Below are 20,253 nucleotides of genomic sequence, written 5' to 3' on the forward strand. Positions count from 1 at the left end.
AAGTTTGGAGTTTATGAATATTTACACTTACAATTTGTACTCTGTTAAAGCTCCAGTGTGTACTTTTTTTAGTTAATTCTTAGCAAAAACCCATGTTTTCTTCCAAAAGTATGTGCTCATTCATGTGTAATTACTTCCACCCCACTAATCAAAGTATTCTCGTAAGTGTAGAATCTGCTATTTAAAATACATACGATCGAGTCGCTCTCTGGCTGAATCCATGTTGTGCCTCCATCTTTGAAATACATTCGCCGACGAGGGACATTCCTGAAATTCAAGCTCCGCCTTTCGCGCTTTCAGAGTACACTCAAGCTGGCCGCGAGCTGAAGCCTACGGAGGTTGCATGTGTAGGCGGTATACGTCATCAAGACAGTCTAATTTCAGAATATTAAAAATTATAAAGCTGACATTTATTCTTAGTTAATTTTAAATTGATGTAATATGCTTATGACTTGCGAATGTAATGCTCAGTTAATTTAAATAAACCAGGCTTGATGACGTATGCAGCCCGGATATGCGACCTGCGTTAGACTGAATCCTTCGGCCGCACGCCGAAGATAAACCTGCGATCTAATGCTTTGATTTGAAAGCCTGTTGAAGAACTATTCTCGAGGACATTAAAACAAGTCGCCAAGGAAGCGAAACAGGGATTTTAAACGACAACGCGACAGGAAAAACATCAAGACCAAAGTCAATATTGGAGTTAGTTTTCCAAGATGGGTCTCATTGGACAATGAAGTTGCTAAGTTATCTTCACCACAGGTAATTCAGCATATTCGTTTACATATACAGTTTATGTTGTAAACTTGAAGTTTTATAGTTCCTTGGCTAACTATAGCATGGGTATGCGTAACACTTGTTAGTGTAAACATGCATGTGGTTTAATGTCTTGGAACAGCCACACGCCGTCTCTCCGCCCATTTATGTAATCTGAGGTAACTGTTACTGAGATAAATGTTTTTCATCTTTTCTGACATCTAACGTAGCACAAACACACGGTGACAGCGCTATTTTTAGCCTTTCATTGATAAAAGCGTCTGATCTGCGCGTCTTTCGTTTCATTTTACAAGCGTGTGAAAGTTGAGCGATCTTATTTCACCAATATCAGAGAAAGCTCTTACATATACACGGACATGTAACGTTTACTTAAACATAAGCATTGGACTCTGACATATTAGTTCGCGTCCATTTAAACCCGTCATTACTCTAGCTCATGAGTAAATGACAGAGGGACTCGTCCACAGACCATCTCCTCATAGGTGATTAATAGTATTTTTAATTGTATGCGATATTTGACTGGTAGCCAGCATGACATGGGCATGAATTAAAACAAGATTAATGATTAAACTTACATCATTTTAACACAGAAACCTCTTCAGCATCAGCAAGGTCGACCACATGGTACATGACCTCTGTAAACACAAACATGGATAGACATCATATTAAAAAAAGAAGGCAATCATACAACTTTAAAATATATTTTGACTCCAAGCTTCTTTACAACAGCATCTAAAGTTAGTTTATCTTAAACTTAAAGTGAAGCTGGCTTAAGTTGGTTACTAAACAGAATAAAGCTATTAAAACAGGCTTGCAAATACGCAGCATCTATCAGAACTACAGCAATTGAATGAGCTTTTAAACAACAGAAATCGTCTATATCGTTTAAAATAGCAGAAAGAGCCATTTGCTACATTTAGCTGAACATCTCCAACACAAGTAATCTTGCAGTTTTATTTTTAAAGTTTTAAACATCGAATTGATTCGTTTATCAGGCATTTTGCATGTAACTTTGCTCACTGAAAAACCGCATGTTGAACTTACTAACGTTAAAGGGGTCATATGATGAAAATGTCAGCACTGCCACCCCGTAGGTCTGAGCAAAAATGTGTCGTTTTGGGTGTGTTTTTTAAAATGCAAATGAGCGGATAAAGTGCAAACACTGATCACAATGATGGTGGTTTGTTGTAATTCAACTCAATTGTGCTGTCAAGTCCTTCTTTTCTCTCTCTTTCTCTCTGCACTAAACGGCAGTGCAGTGGTTGGAGAGTTCAGATTAAGGAGGCGGTATTATTCTAATAAGATATCCTTATGACATCATAATGAAAGCCAAATTTCAATGACCTATTTTTGCTCACACCTACAAAGTGGCAATGCTAACATTTTCATCATATGACCCCTTTAAGTTACTGTGTACAGTCACAGTGTATACTCTTAATGTTTCCTGTGTGTGCTTTAAATTAAAACACTTCTCGCATAAAGACAAAAATAATCACAGTAAAGAACAAAATAGAAACAAATACGGAACAGATCTGCGTGATGTAGAGGAATGAAAGTCAAACTTACCTCAGCCGTACTGTTTAGCATGAAAACGAAGACCGAGTCAGTAGCGGTTTGAAATAATGCCGTTGATTCTGATTGGTGGGAATGAATGGGTGGGTGCAGGTGCATTCTGGGAATTGAAGTCTTTTGCCCTGGCGTTCTTACATGCTGTAGATGTAAATTTGACTACGAGTTCCAAGATCCATTGGATGTTTCAAATGTGTTTTTTTTCTTCATTATTTTGGATCCTCTGCTGGCACTTTATGTACTTTTTATAATCTGCGTTTCACACTGATTTGTTCTTTATACTTTATCAATAATAAAAATATAAAATATTTTTATAAAATGTATAACGTTTACAAAACATGTTTAGTTGACAAACATGTTGACAGTTATTTTCAGTGATGCTCAGATTTTCTTAAATAAAAAAAACCTTTATCAATTAAATTACATTAGCATAATAATACATGTATTTAGTAAACGCACTTGTAGATTTATAATGTTTTTATCCAGTTTTTATGTTATGTGCTGCCTCGAACCTCCCACCCAGCTTTGAAAACAGAGACAGCACCTCTGTCATTAACCCTTCACACCTCACAACCAGCACTCCTCACATCCAGCTTTGAGGATTCCTGGAAACTTCCACCAGTTCCTATATACACAAGGTTTCTGGATGTTTCACGAGTTTACTTCTGAGTACGTTTCCAAGCACTCTGCCTCATTTATCTGGCAAACCTAAAGTTTAGCAGGGATTTCCCATCCGTATTTATCCGGATACAGCTCTTTTCATGCAGTGTATACATTTTATTATTCTAACGTATTTTATGAAAGTACTCTGATATGCAACTAAAAATACACTTATTTTAGAGTGTACCGTATAAAGTGTACAGAAGTCACACTTCTAATGAAGTGAGATCATAGTACACTTTAAAAAAGCAAATTAACAATTAATTTCCAAAAAATATACTTCCCATAAGTATATTAAATTGTTACTCTAAGTATGTCAAATTTATTACACTTAAAAAAAATAAACTTCTATACAATTTAAAATACATTGACAACAAAGTACACTTTCAAAAAGTACATTTAAAAAATAATTTAAGTACTGGTAAATTAGTATACTTATTTTTTTGGACTCTTAAGTTTAACTTAATTACATCTTTTTTTGAAGTATACTTTCAAAAAGCACATTTAAAAGATAATTGAATTACTGGTAAATTAGTATACTTATTTTTGGACTCTTAAGTTGAACTTAATTACATCTTTTTTTGAAGTATACTTTCAAAAAGTACATTTAAAGGTAATTGAATTACTGGTAAATTAGTATACTTATTTTTTGGACTCTTAAGTTGAACTTAATTACATCTTTTTTGAAGTATACTTTCCAAAAGTACATTTAAAAGATAATTGAATTACTGGTAAATTAGTATACTTATTTTTTGGACTGTTAAGTTGAACTTTATTACATCTTTTTGGAAGTATACTTTTAAAAAGTACATATTAAATACTCTTTAAATTAAGTACAACAAGTAGAAGCATACTTGTTTTATATTTCATGTACTTCAATCATATTTCTTATACACTAAAGTATACTACTTTTTTACCTGGGATAGAGGATCGAAGATTGCGTCTTGGGGCATATGCAGTTAAAAGTTCAGACAAATATTGTGGCGCTAAACCATTCAAGGCCTTGTAGGTGAGCATGAGGATTTTAAAATCAACACGATACCTAACTGGAAGCCAGTGCAAGGACTCCAGAATAGGAGTAATGTGCTCACCTTGCCTAGTTTTTGTCAGAATTCTGGCTGCAGAGTTTTGGACATACTCTAATTTGCTTAGTGTAGATTGATGCCATGTTTACATTAGAGCATTTGCGTTTTAAAACTGCATTTTAAAATGAAAACGATCCTCATTTATACTGGCATTTTAAAAAGAATCTTCATCCACACTATACACCACCATAAACGCATGAAACATGACCAATCACGTAACTGGGCATGCGCATAAAAGTGTAAAATAACTTATTACTCTAATAATAGCTTACCTTTGCACACGCAGCCTAGGGGGTGTGCGATATTGACAAAAAGTCATACATGGGTCCTTTGCTGGCAACTATAACAGACACTATTTTTGAACCTATAAAAATGTGTTTGGGAAAGTCTTATACTGTTCTATTTTCCCCCTACAACATATTAATATGATTAATAGGTTAATTTTGATTAAAAGGTCTTTATTATTTAAAAAGAAAGCATTCAAGTGAACAGTACTAAACAGTAGCGAACTTGAAGCAAAAATAAATTTCAGCAAATGCAAACTTCAATCAAACAAAGTAAGAACTGAAGTATTGCTTTAGACTACCAGAAATGCTTATTGCATTAATTTTTAAAAGTGTGCGAGGTCCGTGCACGTCCTCCGCTAGCAACACACAAATAGCTAAAAGCCAAGCGCCTAAACGAGCATTATAATAATGACGTTGAGTTTATTGTTTTTATTAATTTATATTCACAAAACTTATCAACAAAACATCGATTTAAATTAAGAGACAAATTAACTGAAACGAAATTAATTTTAAAGTAGGAAACAAAACTTACATTAAACTGGAAAATAATGTCTGACCCATTACAATTCTCCCTTCATATTGGCCTTTGCAACGCCTATATGGCATTTAAAATTACAGTCTATCTTTCGTAAGCTAACTAAATTTAAACAAAACATAAACACTTATACTGTTCTAGCTCCCCCTACAACATATTAATATGATTAATAGGTTAATTTTAATTTTATAACTAAACAGAAAGGTCTTCATGATTTAAAAAGAAAGCATTCAAGTGAACAGTAAACAGTAGCGAACTTGAAGCAAAAATAAATGTACGCAAATGCAAACTTCAATCAAACATAGTAAGAAGTGAAGTATTGCTTTAGCCTACCAGAAATGCTTATTGCATTAATTTTTAAAAGTGTGCGAGGTCCGTGCACGTCCTCCGCTAGCAACACACAAATAGCTAAAAGCCAAGCGCCTAAACGAGCATTATATTAATGACGTTGAGTTTATTGTTTTTATTAATTTATATTCACAAAACTTATCAACAAAACATCGATTAAAATTAAGAGACAAATTAACTGAAACGAAATTCATTTTAAAGTAGCAAACAAAACTTACATTAAACTGGAAAATAATGTCTGACCCATTACAATTCTCCCTTCATATTGGCCTTTGCAACGCCTATATGGCGCTTAAATTACAGTCTATCTTTCGTAAGCTAACTAAATTTAAACAAAACATAAACACATTAAACCCAACAATACTCAAACATTAATATAAAACAGACATCTAAAAGGATACATGTTAAAACAATCCGATTTAGCATTTATAATAGCTGGTTGGTAGATGTTTACTATTTTTAGCAAAACCTCCGTTGCAAACCAATATTTACATGAATAAAATAATTTTTACTTTGAAAATGATGTGCTGTCACGTTAACATCAGCTGTTCGTTTACATAAGACTCCGTCTACGTTCATTTACACTCAGAGCAACGTCTGAGTTCTCAAACTAAAACAGGGTCTTCAGCGTTTGCGAATGAATCCGTTTATGAGGGTCGAAAACGGTGATGTAGTGTAGATGAAAGGCGTAAACGTAGCAAAAGTAACGCGTTTTAAAGCATAAACGCATTAATGCAAACATAGCCTTAGAAACCCCAGCAAGTAGGGCATTAAAGTAGTCAATACGTGAAAAGAAATACAGTGTTCTATAAAGGTAATAGCTGTGGTATCGGCAGGTTTTGAATGAATATAAATTTGTGTGTCGTCTGCATAAAAATGATAATTTAGAAGTTCTAAGAAGTTGGCCCAGGGGAAAAATGTACATACTAAGAAGCAAGGGACTTAAAACAGATCCCTGGGGAACTCCAAATTGTACTGTTCCAACTTTGGATCTGCGTCCACCCAGAGACACAAACTGCTTTCTATCTGAAAGAAAAGACTTAAACCAACGTAACACAGTATCAGTAAGCCCAAAAACATTTTCCAATCGATTTAGTAGAAGAGAATGATCCACCGTGTCAAATGCTGCACTTAAATCGAGGAGAATCAAAATTGAAAGACAGCCAGAGTCCGCAGCAACTAACAGGTCATTTGTGACCTTGACTAGAGCAGTTTCAGTGCTATGTAATTTACGGAACCCAGATTGAAGGGGGTCGAAAAGATTATTGACAGTGAGATGGGTGTGTAATTGTGAGGCCACAGTCCGCTCAAGCAGTTTGGAAAGAAAAGGGGAATTTGAAATGGGACGAAAATTATTGAGATTGTCACAGTTTGCGTTGTTCTTTTTTGGTATAGGTGTTACAGCTGCAATTTTAAGTGCAGCAGGTACAACACCCATGTGCAAGGAATCATTTATTATACTTAAAACAACCAGGCATAGGGAGGTGAAACATGATTTAAACAAATCACTAGGTATGGGATCCAGAGGAGAAGTGGTAGCTTTCAATTTTGAAACTTCCCTGTCAAGAGAATAAGCATCCAGTGAGGAGAAGTATGAAGTTTGTGACATTAAAATCAACATCAAATGAGTCAGAGGTAATACTTTTACGAGCATCAGCAATCTTAACGTTAAAATGGTCTAGGAACTTATTACAAAGGTGAACTGGGGTAGGTACACTAGGGGAGCAGTTTCCTTTAAAAAGTTTGTTTATGGTGTGAAACAGTCGTCTGGGATTATTTTGGTTATTGTCAATTATTTGGGAGAAATATTGAGACCTGACTGAAGCAATCTCTGCCTTATATTCCAGTATATGGTCTTTCCAAGCTTGGTGGTGCACAGTCAGGCCAGAAAAACGCCACCTTATGGCAAGCTGCCTTCATAGAGCGCAGCTCGTCATTGTACCAGGGAGCAGAACATACAAAGGCCACAGAACGGGCTTTCATGGGTGCAAATGAGTCCAAACCAGACATAAGAACAGTATTTAACGTAGAGATTTTGTCCTCCAGAGGGTCAGATGGAGAAAAAACACTTAATGAGGACTCAATCCAAGCAGAGAAGTCAGGGAGGTTAATAGATTTCCATTTGCGGTATTTTACAGTACGGGAGGAGACAATGTGACAATTCCATATTAAAGAAGATAGCAAAATGGTCAGATAATCCCAAGTCAGAGGAAGAGAACTGTGACAAGAAGGACGCATTTGAAATGACGAGATCAAGGGTATGACCCTTAATATGTGTGGAGCAATCCACACATTGCTTCAAATCAAAGCATTCCAATAAGGACAAAAAGTCCTTAGTCATTGCAGAGTCTTTTTTGTCGATGTGGATGTTAAAATCCCCCAAGAAAAGAGGCATAACATAGACAGCAGTTCTGCAAATTCAGATAGAAAATGTTCAGTTGTCTTAGGCGGTCTGTAGATTGTAGCTATGACTGTAGTGATGGGTGCAGAGACGCTCAAAACAAGACATTCAAAAGACTTAAACTGGGGTATGACTACCGGGCTCATTTAGAATTTTTGATTATGTATCACAATGATGCCTCCACCCCTACCAGAGGGTCGTGGGGCATCAAACAGTCCATAGCCGGGTGGAGTAAGTTCATTAAACAGAAGTCCATCACCCTGTTTATGCCATGTTTCTGTTAAGCAGACCAAGTCCAGTTTATTTTAAATTATAATATCCGATAAAATCACTGCTTTATTGTTCACAGAGCGAGCATTAAAAACCGCAGTTTTTACTAGACTCGTAGGTATTGAAAGTGACGAAGGAGACTCTGCCCGTTTTAAACCTGCCAGGTTGTTAAAATCCACTACTTTTACAACTCGTTGGTTTGTTTTACGTTGAAATGCAGGCACTGAAATAGAATCATATATGTCATGTATGAACTTTCGCCTTGACGCGCGATGCATGTAGAGCATAGGACGCAGGATATCGACATTTTGACAACGTTCAAAAATGTCATTCGCTAAATAGTAATGCCTTTTTAAATTCATTCGTTTTTCAACAGTGTACCTCAAAGCCATGGCAGTAGAATCCTCACTAGCAGCGATCTTACAGGATCTGTCCATGCAACCGATGGGTTTATTCCAGCAGAAATAGTTGTGCAAAGATAAAAACAGCAGACCGACGATTAAAACATAGTTGCGCATTTCAGTAGTGCGGGTATCACAAAGGCATTTCCAAGCTCCAGAACCCTTATACTTCTTCAGGTAGTCAGATCAGTGTTTAAAATCAACAGAATCAACAAAACTCGGAGAGAGGAGCGGCAGCCAGACGCGCCAGCGTTCCCTTTCAACCGGAAATCGGAAATCCGAGTTTTATTACCACAGTACCCTCACAACCCTGTGTAAATTACACCACCTTAACCCTTCAATAGCTCAGTTAGTAGAGCGGAGGACTGTAGTTGCTTAAATTGTCATACTTAGGTCGCTGGTTCAAATCCGGCTCGAAGGAGTTTTTGTGTTTAATTTGCTTTTACTCAAACTGTTCCTTATGCACGGTATATATTACCACACTACCCTCACAGCCCTGTGTAAATTACACTTTCGTAGCCCTTCGATAGCTCAGTTGGTAGAGTGGAGGACTGTAGTTGCTTAAATTGTCATACTTAGGTCGCTGGTTCAAATCCGGCTCGAAGGAGTTTTTGTGTTTAATTTGCTTTTACTGAAACTGCTCCTCATTCACAATATATATAACCACAGTACCCTCACAACCCTGTGTAAATTACACATTTCTAACCCTTCGATAGCTCAGTTGGTACAGCGGAGGACTGTAGTTGCTTAAATTGTCATCCTTAGGTCGCTGTTTCAAGTCCGGCTCGAAGGAGTTTTTGTGTTTAATTTGCTGTTACTCAAACTGCTCCTTACTCACGGTATATATTACCACAGTACCCTCACAACCCTGTGTAAATTACACCCTTGTAACCCTTCGATCGCTCAGTTGGTAGAGCGGAGGACTGTAGTTGCTTAAATTGTCATCCTTAGGTCGCTGGTTCAAATCTAGCTTGGAGGAGTGTTTGTGCATAATTTGCTGTTACTCAAACTGCTCACGATTCACCGTATATATTACCACACTACCCTCACAGCCCTGTGTAAATTACACTTTCATAACCCTTCGATAGCTCAGTTGTTAGAGCGGAGGACTGTAGTTGCTTAAATTGTTATTCTTAGGTGCTGGTTCAAATCTGGCTCGAAGGAATGTTTATGTTTAATTTGCTGTTACTCAAACTGCTCCTTACTCACGGTATATATTACCCAGTACCCTGTTCCTTACTCACGGTATATATTACCACACTACCCTCACAGCCCTGTGTAAATTACACTTTCGTAGCCCTTCGATAGCTCAGTTGCTAGAGTGGAGGACTGTAGATGCTTAAATTGTCATACTTAGGTCGCTGGTTCAAATCCGGCTCGAAGGGGTTTTTGTGTTTAATTTGCTTTTACTGAAACTGCTCCTTATTCACAATATATATAACCACAGTACCCTCACAACCCTGTGTAAATTACACATTTCTAACCCTTCGATAGCTCAGTTGGTACAGCGGAGGACTGTAGTTGCTTTAATTGTCATCCTTAGGTCGCAGTTTCAAATCCGGCTCGAAGGAGTTTTTGTGTTTAATTTGCTGTTACTCAAACTGCTCCTTACTCACGGTATATATTACCACAGTACCCTCACAACCCTGTGTAAATTACACCCTTGTAACCCTTCGATAGCTCAGTTGGTAGAGCGGAGGACTGTAGTTGCTTAAATTGTCATCCTTAGGTCGCTGGTTCAAATCTAGCTTGGAGGAGTGTTTGTGCATAATTTGCTGTTACTCAAACTGCTCATGATTCACCGTATATATTACCACACTACCCTCACAGCCCTGTGTAAATTACACTTTCATAACCCTTCGATAGCTCAGTTGTTAGAGCGGAGGACTGTAGTTGCTTAAATTGTTATTCTTAGGTGCTGGTTCAAATCTGGCTCGAAGGAATGTTTATGTTTAATTTGCTGTTACTCAAACTGCTCCTTACTCACGGTATATATTACCCAGTACCCTGCTCTTTACTCACGGTATATATTACGGTAATATATACCCTGTGTAAATTACATCCTTGTAACTCTTCGATAGCTCAGTTGGTAGAGCGGAGGACTGTAGTTGCTTAAATTGTCATCCTTAGGTCGCTGGTTCAAATCTAGCTTGGAGGAGTGTTTGTGCATAATTTGCTGTTACTCAAACTGCTCGTGATTCACCGTATGTATTACCACACTACCCTCACAGCCCTGTGTAAATTACACTTTCATAACCCTTCGATAGCTCAGTTGGTAGAGCGGAGGACTGTAGTTGCTTAAATTGTCATCCTTAGGTCGCTGGTTCAAATCCGGCTCGAAGGAATATGCGTGTTTAATTTGCTTTTACTCAAACTGCTTATTTTTGGTGGTATATATCACCACACTACCCTGACAGCCCTGTGTAAATTACACTATAATGACCCTTTGATAGCTCAGTTGGTAGTGCGGAGGAGTGTAGTTGGTGAAATTGTCATCCTTAGGTCACTGGTTCAAATCTAGCTTGGAGGAGTGTTTGTGCATAATTTGCTGTTACTCAAACTGCTCCTTACTCACGGTATATATTACCACAGTACGCTCACAACCCTGTGTAAATTATGCTATAATGACCCTTCGATAGCTCAGTTGGTAGAGCGGAGGACTGTAGTTGCTTAAATTGTCATCCTTAGGTCGCTGGTTCAAATCCGGCTCGAAGGATTTTTTGTGTTTAATTTGCTGTGACTCAAACTGCTCCTTACTCACAATATATTTTACCACACTACCCTCAAAAACCTGTGTAAATTATGCTATAATGACCCTTCGATAGCTCAGTTGGTAGAGCGGAGGACTGTAGTTGCTTAAATTGTCATCCTTAGGTCGCTGGTTCAAATCTAGCTTGGAGGAGTGTTTGTGCATAATTTGCTGTTACTCAAACTGCTCGTGATTCACCGTATGTATTACCACACTACCCTCACAGCCCTGTGTAAATTACACTTTCATAACCCTTCGATAGCGGCAGCTTTAGCGGTGCCGGGAGAACGAGAGACTGTCTATTGCCATCCAATCACATATCACTGTTAGCATCTTTCCAACTTTGTCACAGCCAATCAATAAAGCCTAATCCCATCATTGCCTCTGTTGACAGCCAGTCACTATCATCCATTTTTAACTTTTTTATACGTATATGCATCAATCACGTATCAGTATGTGTATCTTTACCTCACAGTTCAGCCAATCAATAAAGTCAATTTCCGAAATCGTCGTCTCCTTGCCTTTGCTGACAACCAATCACTGCATCGTTTCCATCTACCTGGCGGAGCATCGCCAGCGGTTTCCAGCAGTTTAGAAAGAAAGTTGTCCCGGATTTACTTTGAATTTCACGTTTCCAACTAGAGGTAAGAAGCCAATAATGGTGTTATATTTAGTTTTTTTGTGTGTTATATTTAGTTAATTGGCTAATTAGCTAACGTTTTACGTGTAAGTTACACAGATAAACGTCTTATTTATGTAACTTAGAGATCAAGTAGCGGCCAGTTTCATTACTTTTACAGTTTTACATGTTTATATCGATATAATTACTATCGTGCATAATTCACGTTATTACGTTGATATGCGTACATTAAGTTGGCTAAAAATAGCTGACGTTTTATAACGTAATATGAGGCTTGTTTACTGGGCTAATCGATAGTAAACATTATGTAAGTTAGGCTAATTGTTCCTTATGAAAATGAACCTAACATTAGGTTTTATTGTGGTAAAAGTGTAGTAACCATGTTTACTTTTGTGTGTATTGATTACTATCAGCAAAACCATGGTTTTGGAAAACCATAATTGTGAAAACCATGGTTATTTGTGGTTACCATGGTTTTACTACAGTAACCATGGCTTCTTGGTTTTAGCTGTAGTAAAAGCATGGTTAATTTTCGTAAGGGGTGTGAAAATAACCATGGTTTTATTGTGGTGAAAGTGTAGTAATCATGTTTTTTTGGTGTATTTATTACAATCAGCAAAACCATGGTTTTATTACACTAACCATGGTTTAACTATGGTTTTGGAAAACCACGATTGTCAAAACCATGGTTATTTTGTGGTTACCATGGTTTTAACTGTAGTTAAACCATGGTTAATTTTCATAAGGGTAAGCCTATGTAATTGAAATGGTATGCAATAATCAGGATTTTTTGAGTTATGGCATATTTTACCCACACACCACATTATCCCTTCCTCCCAAATATTAAACTATAACCTTGTAATAAAACACTGAGATTAAATATATGCTATTTGAAAAAAAATGTATGAAATTGATTAACTACTCAGTTCTATTGAATAGTCATAAACTTTGTATTTTGCCACACGCTATCTTTTATTGGAAGATGGCTTCCAAGCACAAGAAGCACAGGGCTATGAGTGAGGGTGAATGGATGGCCCGCCTGCGCAGATTTGCCACACAGGGGGTCTGGCCTTCTGAGGCGGGAAACAGACCGGCACCACGGCAGAAGAAATGGCATGACCTGTATCAAAAGGTAAAGTTGGACATATAAACACAAGAAAGAATGTCATATTTAGAGGGAAGAGGTAGTTATGATTCACTGTCATATGTTACAGATTGAGAAGTGTCCACTGCAACACAGGGGGCAAATGTCTCTGTTTGGGGGGACACAGACATGTGACTGTGGTTTCCATACAAAAAAGGTATAAGAAGTGTTTCATAAAACTGTGATGTGTTGATGGTGTTTTGTTTATTTTTGAATTTAATTTCCTTTTCTGTGAAACTGTAGCCTTCCAGTTTGGCCCCTGTGTCATCCACACCGTCCACGTCACCACCTGTAACACAAGGGCAGTCAGAAACAACATCTGGAAAGGCACCTTTAAAGCCTACTTTAACTTTGGCATCGGTAAATGCATGCCTTTGCAGATATTTATGTTATCATATGTTATAGCATTTTATCACTGTGTATGCTTCACATAATGTTACTAATTTCTTTTTGTCAGTTTACAAAGCCGCTGTGTTTTGTTTGTTTTTGAATTTAATTTCCTTTTCTGTGAAACTGTAGTCTTCCAATTTGGCCCCTGTGTCATCCACACCATCCACGTCACCACCTGTAACACCAGGGCAGTCAGAAACAACATCTGGAAAGGCACCTTTAAAGCCTACTTTAACTTTGGCATCGGTAAATGCATGCCTTTGCAGATATTTATGTTATCATATTTTATAGCATTTTATCACTGTGTATGCTTCACATAATGTTACTAATTTCTTTTTGTCAGTTTACAAAGCCGCGGTTTGGTGGTGTCCATGGTGCAGCTTTAAAGCCAAATCTAGGTGTTGCAAGGACGCATGCAACCAAGGTATAGTAAAAAAAAGACATTTCATTCCATAAAAATATGCAGAGTTTATCTAATCATCGTTACTGCAATACCTGATAATGATAGATTATTTCATTCAAAATTGTAAACTGCCATCTCTTAATCTTGCAGCCTGTTAGCACTTCTTCATTGCCCAGCCCTGCACCTAGGAGAACATCTCATGCTTGCAGTCCCAGGCTGTATATTCAGACCGTCTCCCCCCTGCTCTTCCTCCTTCTTCTGTGTCTGAAGCCACCTCTTCTTCCTGTGCTCCAGGAGCTGCTTCCAGAGTTGTGAGAAACTCTTTAATTTAATCGTTTTCTTCACACTAAAATTATTGGATCACATAAATATGCTACATTCCTCATAAGTGGCTTGTAATCATGTCTATGTGTTTGTCTTTTTTTTATTACAATAGGAAGTATCAGCCGCGGCCTCTTCTGGGACGTCCTCTGCTCCTCTCACCACTGTGATCAGCTCCACCTGTGTTTCCTCTGCTGCTCCATTTGTGGCTGGATCCTCTGTCCAACCTGCCGAGGATAGGGTGACCGCTCCAGGTTCAGAGTCTGGATGGCTTCCCACAAAGTTGATGAAAACCATACCACTACAGGATCAGAAGTGGATTTCAGCAGCTTTGTGGAAGCAACATCGGCTTCGTACCGACCTGAAGCTGTGGTATGATCCACCAGAGCCAGCTCTGATCTATCACCAAGGCCCCGCTCCAGAGCGTTTCTTTACACACAGGCTTCTACTCTGGATGCCATACCACCTCTGGAAGGTCAGGCTGTCCTGTCCTGTGTGTGGGAGACAGCTCACAGGCTATGGGGCACACAAGAGAGCCCGCCAGGTTCTGGATGTGGACCGCTTTTATCTTATGATCACAGAGACTCTCTGGTGCAGTGGGTGCAAAGCGGCCTTTATTTCCACCAGCAAGGCCATCTTGGACCAGCTGGACTTAGCTCACAGATTGGAATTTAGGCTGATCCTAACTCGAAAGTGAGTATACTGAGATTATTTAGCTTGTGTAACAACTGTTTTGTCATTTAAAACACAATTGAGATGAGCTGGTTTTAATGTTTGTGTCTTTCTGTCTCTCTTTCACTTTGTTTCATTCAGGTATGCCTGTGACATGTGGGTCATAAGGTTCCTCAGGGAGAGGGCCCTGGGCAACAGCCCTTCTCGCTTAGTGAGGCAGCTGCGGGAGAACCACAGCGAAGAGTGGCTGAAGCGCCTTTGCCGATACCTTGGTGCCTGCTCAGACTTCACCTCCCAGCCAAGCCTGCTTCCTGTGAGGTTTCAGGAGCCACCTGAGCCTGAAACTATCCCCTCCCACAGGTGGATGCTGGCTGTTTATGGGCGAGATATCTTGTGCAGGATTGACCACATTAAAGCCAGCATAACCTCCACATATGGATGCATCCTTAATATGGACTCCACCAAAAAGGTAACTACTTTTTACATTTCAATAAAAAGAATTGCAAATACACCATTAGTAGTAGCACTGACCTAAAATACGTAAGTAATGTTCCATAAAATATTATGTACAAAAAAATAGCAGTGCAACATCAGTAACCTGATAAACCACTGTTATTCGTTATTCGTAGTAATATTTCTGCATAGGAAATTATTTTGTTCCCGCAAATGTTTCACCCATTGTTATAAAATACATCTGCTGCTGAATTTCGCAGTAAAATGGACCATTCCATCCTTGCGTATAAAGAAATGCAGCAAAGTTTATGATGCAAAGTTTGCAATAAGCTCTTGTAAAATATCTGTGTTAAAATAAAGACATCTGCAGAATCACATCAGCCCTGGCCCAAAGAAAAATAGTGTAACATTTTGTGGCCTGATGAGAGTACAATTGTTATTTTAGGGTCTAGTGGTTATTGACAGAACCTCAGGGGTCCCCCGTGTACTGAATTCAAGCAACAGTACACAGTAAAGGCAGTATTGGTTATTTTGACACAGATGTGCAGCAGTTATCAACAACAGTGGTTATGCAACTAAATATTTGTAATTCATTAGCTTAAAGTGAAGTTTAATCTTAAGAAATTTCTTCAGTTTATAAGTGTTGACACTTCTATTTTTTTGAACAGCTTAATATTCATTTTCTTTGCTTCCCTTTAAAAGAACAAGACAGACTTGTACATTTTGTTAATATTTTGATTTGGAATTGAATGTGTAATGTTTTCAATACATTTGAAATAAGGAAATAAAATCTATTTATAAAATTTCTGCACTTTATTTACTTATATTTCACATTATTTTTGCATAACTGTATAAATAATTGAGAGTGAGTGAATAAAGCATCACTCACTGTCTTTTCTGTGTAATTACAGATCACAAAGAAGCTGTCGGGGTTTGCAAAGGGGACAGCATTGTGGCTAACATCTGTCAGCAATGAGGTGGGCCAAATCCTCATTAGTGTTCTGACAGCTCAGGAGGGTCCAGCCCTGGACCGAATGGCAGCTGACCTCATCCGGAGGTACACTGATGCAGGTGTGGCTCCGCCTCAGCTCCTTTATGTGGACTGCGATTGCTGTCGGGAGGGCACTGGGCAGACCAAGCTCAAGCAGCGATTTGGTGGGTGGCCAGACTTGGTGGTGAAGCTGGACATCTACCACTTCATGCGGCGACTGGCAGCTGGGTGCACTAAGGATGCACATCCTCTTTACCCCATTTTAATGGCACGCATGTCTTCCTGTATTTTTGAATGGGACAGTGGGGATGTGTCTCTGCTGAGGCAGGCCAAGAGGGAGCAGCTGAGACATGAAGGTATCCCTAACATCACCGACAATATGGTGGATCAACGGATCACCAAGGAGGAATTGGCCCTGCACTGCCGAAGGCGGACAAGAGGAGAGAAGCAGACCATCTTGATGATTGAGCACCTCCTCAGTGAGCTGATGGGGGTAAAGGGTCGAGACCTTCTTGGTGTCCCTCTTTTGGACCAGCAGAGGATGCAGAACATCTGGCAACTCCAGAAGAAGCACGTAAAGTGCATTCAGGACGAACCAGGTGTGCTGCTCTACACACAGACCGGCACCACCACCAAAAATGGTATTGTGCTGCCAAATTACAGATGTGCAAGGGGCTCCACATCACTGGAGTCCTTTCATCTCCATCTGAACAGGTTCATTCCAGGTCAGTATAAATCATTATTCATCAGAAATATTAAGGGTGACACAATGAATGGCTTTCAATAGCATAGCACAAAAAAGTAATGTAAAGTTATTGATCTTGTCTAAAGGAACAAGTGCCAACAGCTTGAATTTCCAGCTGTACCTCCTGGAAGGCCTGAACAGATGGAATCAAGACCGTAAAATGGCATCTCTGGCAGGCAAACCTCCATCCATGTTAAGCTACTCCGGGGACCTGATGCACTGTGTCAACACCCAAAGTGTTAAGGTACTTGGAAGAGAGCTTGCACCATCTTTTCAGCCACCATCTGTCTATACTGGTGAGTTTCAACTTTAAATTGCTTTTTATATTGCATAAAAATATATAATATTTATATATATATTTTTTTTTATTTCCTTCTAACTGTGTTCTCCTGTCTGTCCCAGGTGAACTCATAGGTATAGATTACCTGTACCGTCAAACAGGGCAGGCCTTACAGGATTTGGATCCTGACTCTGAGGTGACAGATCAGATGTTGGAGGATGTGGGCACAGAGGAGGAGTTGGAGGATGAGGGCTTCGGAGATATCAGTTTGGACCTCAACCTGGATCCCACTATTGAGGCGCTGGACCTGTCCTCTGGCTCATCACCCGCCACGACCAGCGTTGCCAGCACTCCTGCCTCTGTCCAGACTGGGTCTGCTAACACCACTACAGCAGCACCTAATCAACAACTGGTAACTATTCTTAATAATAACAGTTCAAGTAGTATTATTTGTATAGCACTATTAAAGGAATAGTTCACTTTAAAACGAAAATTCTGTCATCATTTACTCATCCTCATGTTGTTCTTAACCTGTATGAATTTATTTTTTCTAATGAACACAAAAGAAGATATTTTGAGAAATGATAGTAACCACACAGCAGTAAGCGACCATAGACTTCCATATTAGGAATAAAAAAATGATGGTATGTAATGGGTACCGTCAACCGTGTGCTTACCATCATTTATCAAAATATTTTCTTAGTCATTTATCACAATACTTCCAAAATATTTTTTTCCTACTATGGAAGTCTATGGTAACTTACTTCTGTGTGTTTACCATAATTTATCAAAATATCTTCTTTTGTGTTTAGAACAACATGAGGATGAGTAAATGACGACAGAATTTTCATTTTAAAGTGAACTATCCCTTTAACTTTATTTGTATAGCGCAATAAAAAGAAAAATAGAAACAAACAAAATACCATTAATACAATCTAAAGAGTAAATAGATTCATAAAAAGCAAAGTAAACAAGATAGATTAAATTCCATAAACATGTTTTTCCCCTTTTTTCAGTTTTACGCCGCCTCTGGTCCATCCTCCACGACCACCTACACCACCTCTGGGCCATCGTCCATGACCACCTATGCCACGTCTGGTCCATCCGCCATGATGACCTACACCACCTCTGCGCCATCCTCCACAACCACCTACACCACCTCTGGTCCATCCTCCACGACCACCTACACCACCTCTGCTCCATCCTCCACGACCACCTACACCACCTCTGGTCCATCCTCCACGACCACCTACACCACCTCTGCGCCATCCTCCACAACCACCTACACCACCTCTGGTGCATCCTCCACGACCACCTCTGGTCCATCCTCCATGACCACCTATGCCACGTCTGGTCCATCCGCCATAATGGCCTACCCCACCTCTGCGCCATCCTTCACAAGCACCTACGCCGCCTCTGATCCATCCTCCACGACCACCTACACCACATATGGTCCATCCTCCATGACCACCTACGCCACGTCTGGTCCATCCGACATTATGACCTACGCCACCTCTGCGCCATCCTCCACAAGCACCTACGCCACCTTTGGTCTATCCTCCACGACCACCTACACCACCTCTGGTCCATCCTCCTTGACCACCTACGCCACGTTTGGTCCTTCCGACATAATGACCTACGCCACCTCTTCGCCATCCTCCACAAGCACCTACGCCGCCTCTGGTCCATCCTCCACGACCACCTACACCACCTCTGGTCCATCCTTCACGACCACCTACATCACGTCTGGTCCATCTGCCATGATGACCTACGCCACCTCTGCTCCATCCGCCACAACCACCTACGCCTCCGTCCTTCCTCTCCCGACCACCCTCACTGTCTCCGTAGCCACTGCTCCCCCAGCAGTGCAACCAGTCCCTGAGAAACCACTGGTAAGAATTTTTGTGACAAGTACATTGTGCTAGTTGTGCTGTTGTTCTGCCTGTGATATTGTATCTTTTTAACATTGATTCACTCTTATATTTTACCAGGCTGTGGATGAACGCAGTGTACCAGGGATAGATAGAGTGGACAACCTTGCAAGCTACTTGGTGGGGCTTAGGATGGAATCTGGTCAAACTCTGAGCCACCAGCAGGCCAGTACCATCATTGCCCTATGGCAAAGCCTGCTTCCATATGACCAGCAGAGAGTGGCATATGCTGCCCGGCACCAGGTGAATCTTACAACAGGACGCTTCAGGGGCTCAAAAACCAAGCCTGAATTCACACCTGGTGTGGATAGCATGACCCGTTGCGTCCTTGGGTCAACAGGATCCCCTGCCCAGTGGCCAGACTGTTGCCGCCTGGTAGAGTCTATCTTTGTTAAACTCTGTGATATTCACAGGAGCCCCCAAAAAATAGGAAATCATGCTGTAACAAGATGGACTCTAATTCTGAGGGACTACAGCAAGATCCGGCAGCTGGTCCTGGGCAATGGGACTGTGATGGAGAATACCACCCTGCAATTGTTTCAGGTGAATCAAACAACTTTAAATCAATGGCACAAGAAGCGGCTAAAGAGGCAAGAATGTGCCATCCTGCTTCAGGGTGTGAACTTGCCAGCCCCCATTCCTATTGCTGCTAGGCCTCTCCCGCCTGGACAGACTCGCCCCACTACAGCCCCCCCACAGCTTGGTCCCCAACACCGCTACCACCTGCCAGCAAGCACAGTGGGAAAGGCAGTGGACAAGCGAAAGTCTGCAGTTCCAGCCCCGCACCCCCCTCCTCCAAAGGTTTTCCGACCAAGGCAGTTGTTCCCTGCTGATTCTGCTCCATTACCTGTTGTTCCCAACCCCAGTCCTGCATTTGCCCCGTTTGTGTTTTTATGTCCAGTTCCTGTCATCCGGCAGATTGCTCCAGCTGGCCCCATTCCCTCCCCACCACCTGCTCGGAGGCCCTACGTCCGCACTGTGGACAAAAACAAGTGCAGTCTGTGCCACCAGCCCCGGAACAAAGATACTGGCCACAGCCAGTATTATGGCCACATTTACTGTCCCCTGACTGCTGTTATGCCACTTGACCAATGGAGGGAGGAGATGAAGAAGAAGAGGGCAGATAAAAAATAATAATTTGTTCATTTAAAATGCTATGTGTGTGTGCTTGCTTGCGTACACCTCTGTTAGGGTCATTTGT

At 40.2% G+C, this 20,253-nt stretch overlaps 1 protein-coding gene and 2 non-coding genes across 3 annotated transcripts; all 3 read left to right on the forward strand.

The window, feature by feature from the left end:
- Nucleotides 1–10,590: 10,590 nt before the first annotated feature.
- On the forward strand, nucleotides 10,591–10,677 carry trnay-gua (transfer RNA tyrosine (anticodon GUA)). The gene is given in 2 exon segments: nucleotides 10,591–10,627; nucleotides 10,642–10,677. It is a non-coding gene; the product is annotated as a tRNA-Tyr (tRNA).
- A 285-nt stretch (nucleotides 10,678–10,962) lies between these two features.
- On the forward strand, nucleotides 10,963–11,049 carry trnay-gua (transfer RNA tyrosine (anticodon GUA)). The gene is given in 2 exon segments: nucleotides 10,963–10,999; nucleotides 11,014–11,049. It is a non-coding gene; the product is annotated as a tRNA-Tyr (tRNA).
- A 379-nt stretch (nucleotides 11,050–11,428) lies between these two features.
- On the forward strand, nucleotides 11,429–20,186 carry LOC129432798 (uncharacterized). The gene is made up of 14 exons (XM_073870186.1): nucleotides 11,429–11,726; nucleotides 12,705–12,854; nucleotides 12,937–13,023; nucleotides 13,110–13,226; nucleotides 13,386–13,502; nucleotides 13,600–13,680; nucleotides 13,848–13,970; nucleotides 14,096–14,673; nucleotides 14,794–15,121; nucleotides 16,017–16,821; nucleotides 16,928–17,137; nucleotides 17,244–17,533; nucleotides 18,138–19,013; nucleotides 19,113–20,186. The coding sequence occupies exons 2-14, from the start codon at nucleotides 12,705–12,707 to the stop codon at nucleotides 20,184–20,186; spliced, it is 4,836 nt and encodes a 1,611-aa protein (XP_073726287.1). The 5' UTR covers nucleotides 11,429–11,726.
- The last annotated feature ends 67 nt before the right edge of the window (nucleotides 20,187–20,253 follow it).

The sequence above is a fragment of the Misgurnus anguillicaudatus genome, chromosome 1 (genome assembly GCF_027580225.2).
Source record: "Misgurnus anguillicaudatus chromosome 1, ASM2758022v2, whole genome shotgun sequence".
Taxonomy (NCBI): Eukaryota; Metazoa; Chordata; class Actinopteri; order Cypriniformes; family Cobitidae; genus Misgurnus; species Misgurnus anguillicaudatus.

Bases quoted from the DNA above. Each gene is read 5' to 3' on its own strand.
- LOC129432798 (XM_073870186.1), top strand. From the start codon at position 12,705: ATGGCTTCCAAGCACAAGAAGCACAGGGCTATGAGTGAGGGTGAATGG. The intron at 14,674-14,793 runs GTGAGTATACTG...TGTTTCATTCAG, and splicing joins AGGCTGATCCTAACTCGAAA to GTATGCCTGTGACATGTGGG. The intron at 17,138-17,243 runs GTGAGTTTCAAC...TGTCTGTCCCAG, and splicing joins GCCACCATCTGTCTATACTG to GTGAACTCATAGGTATAGAT.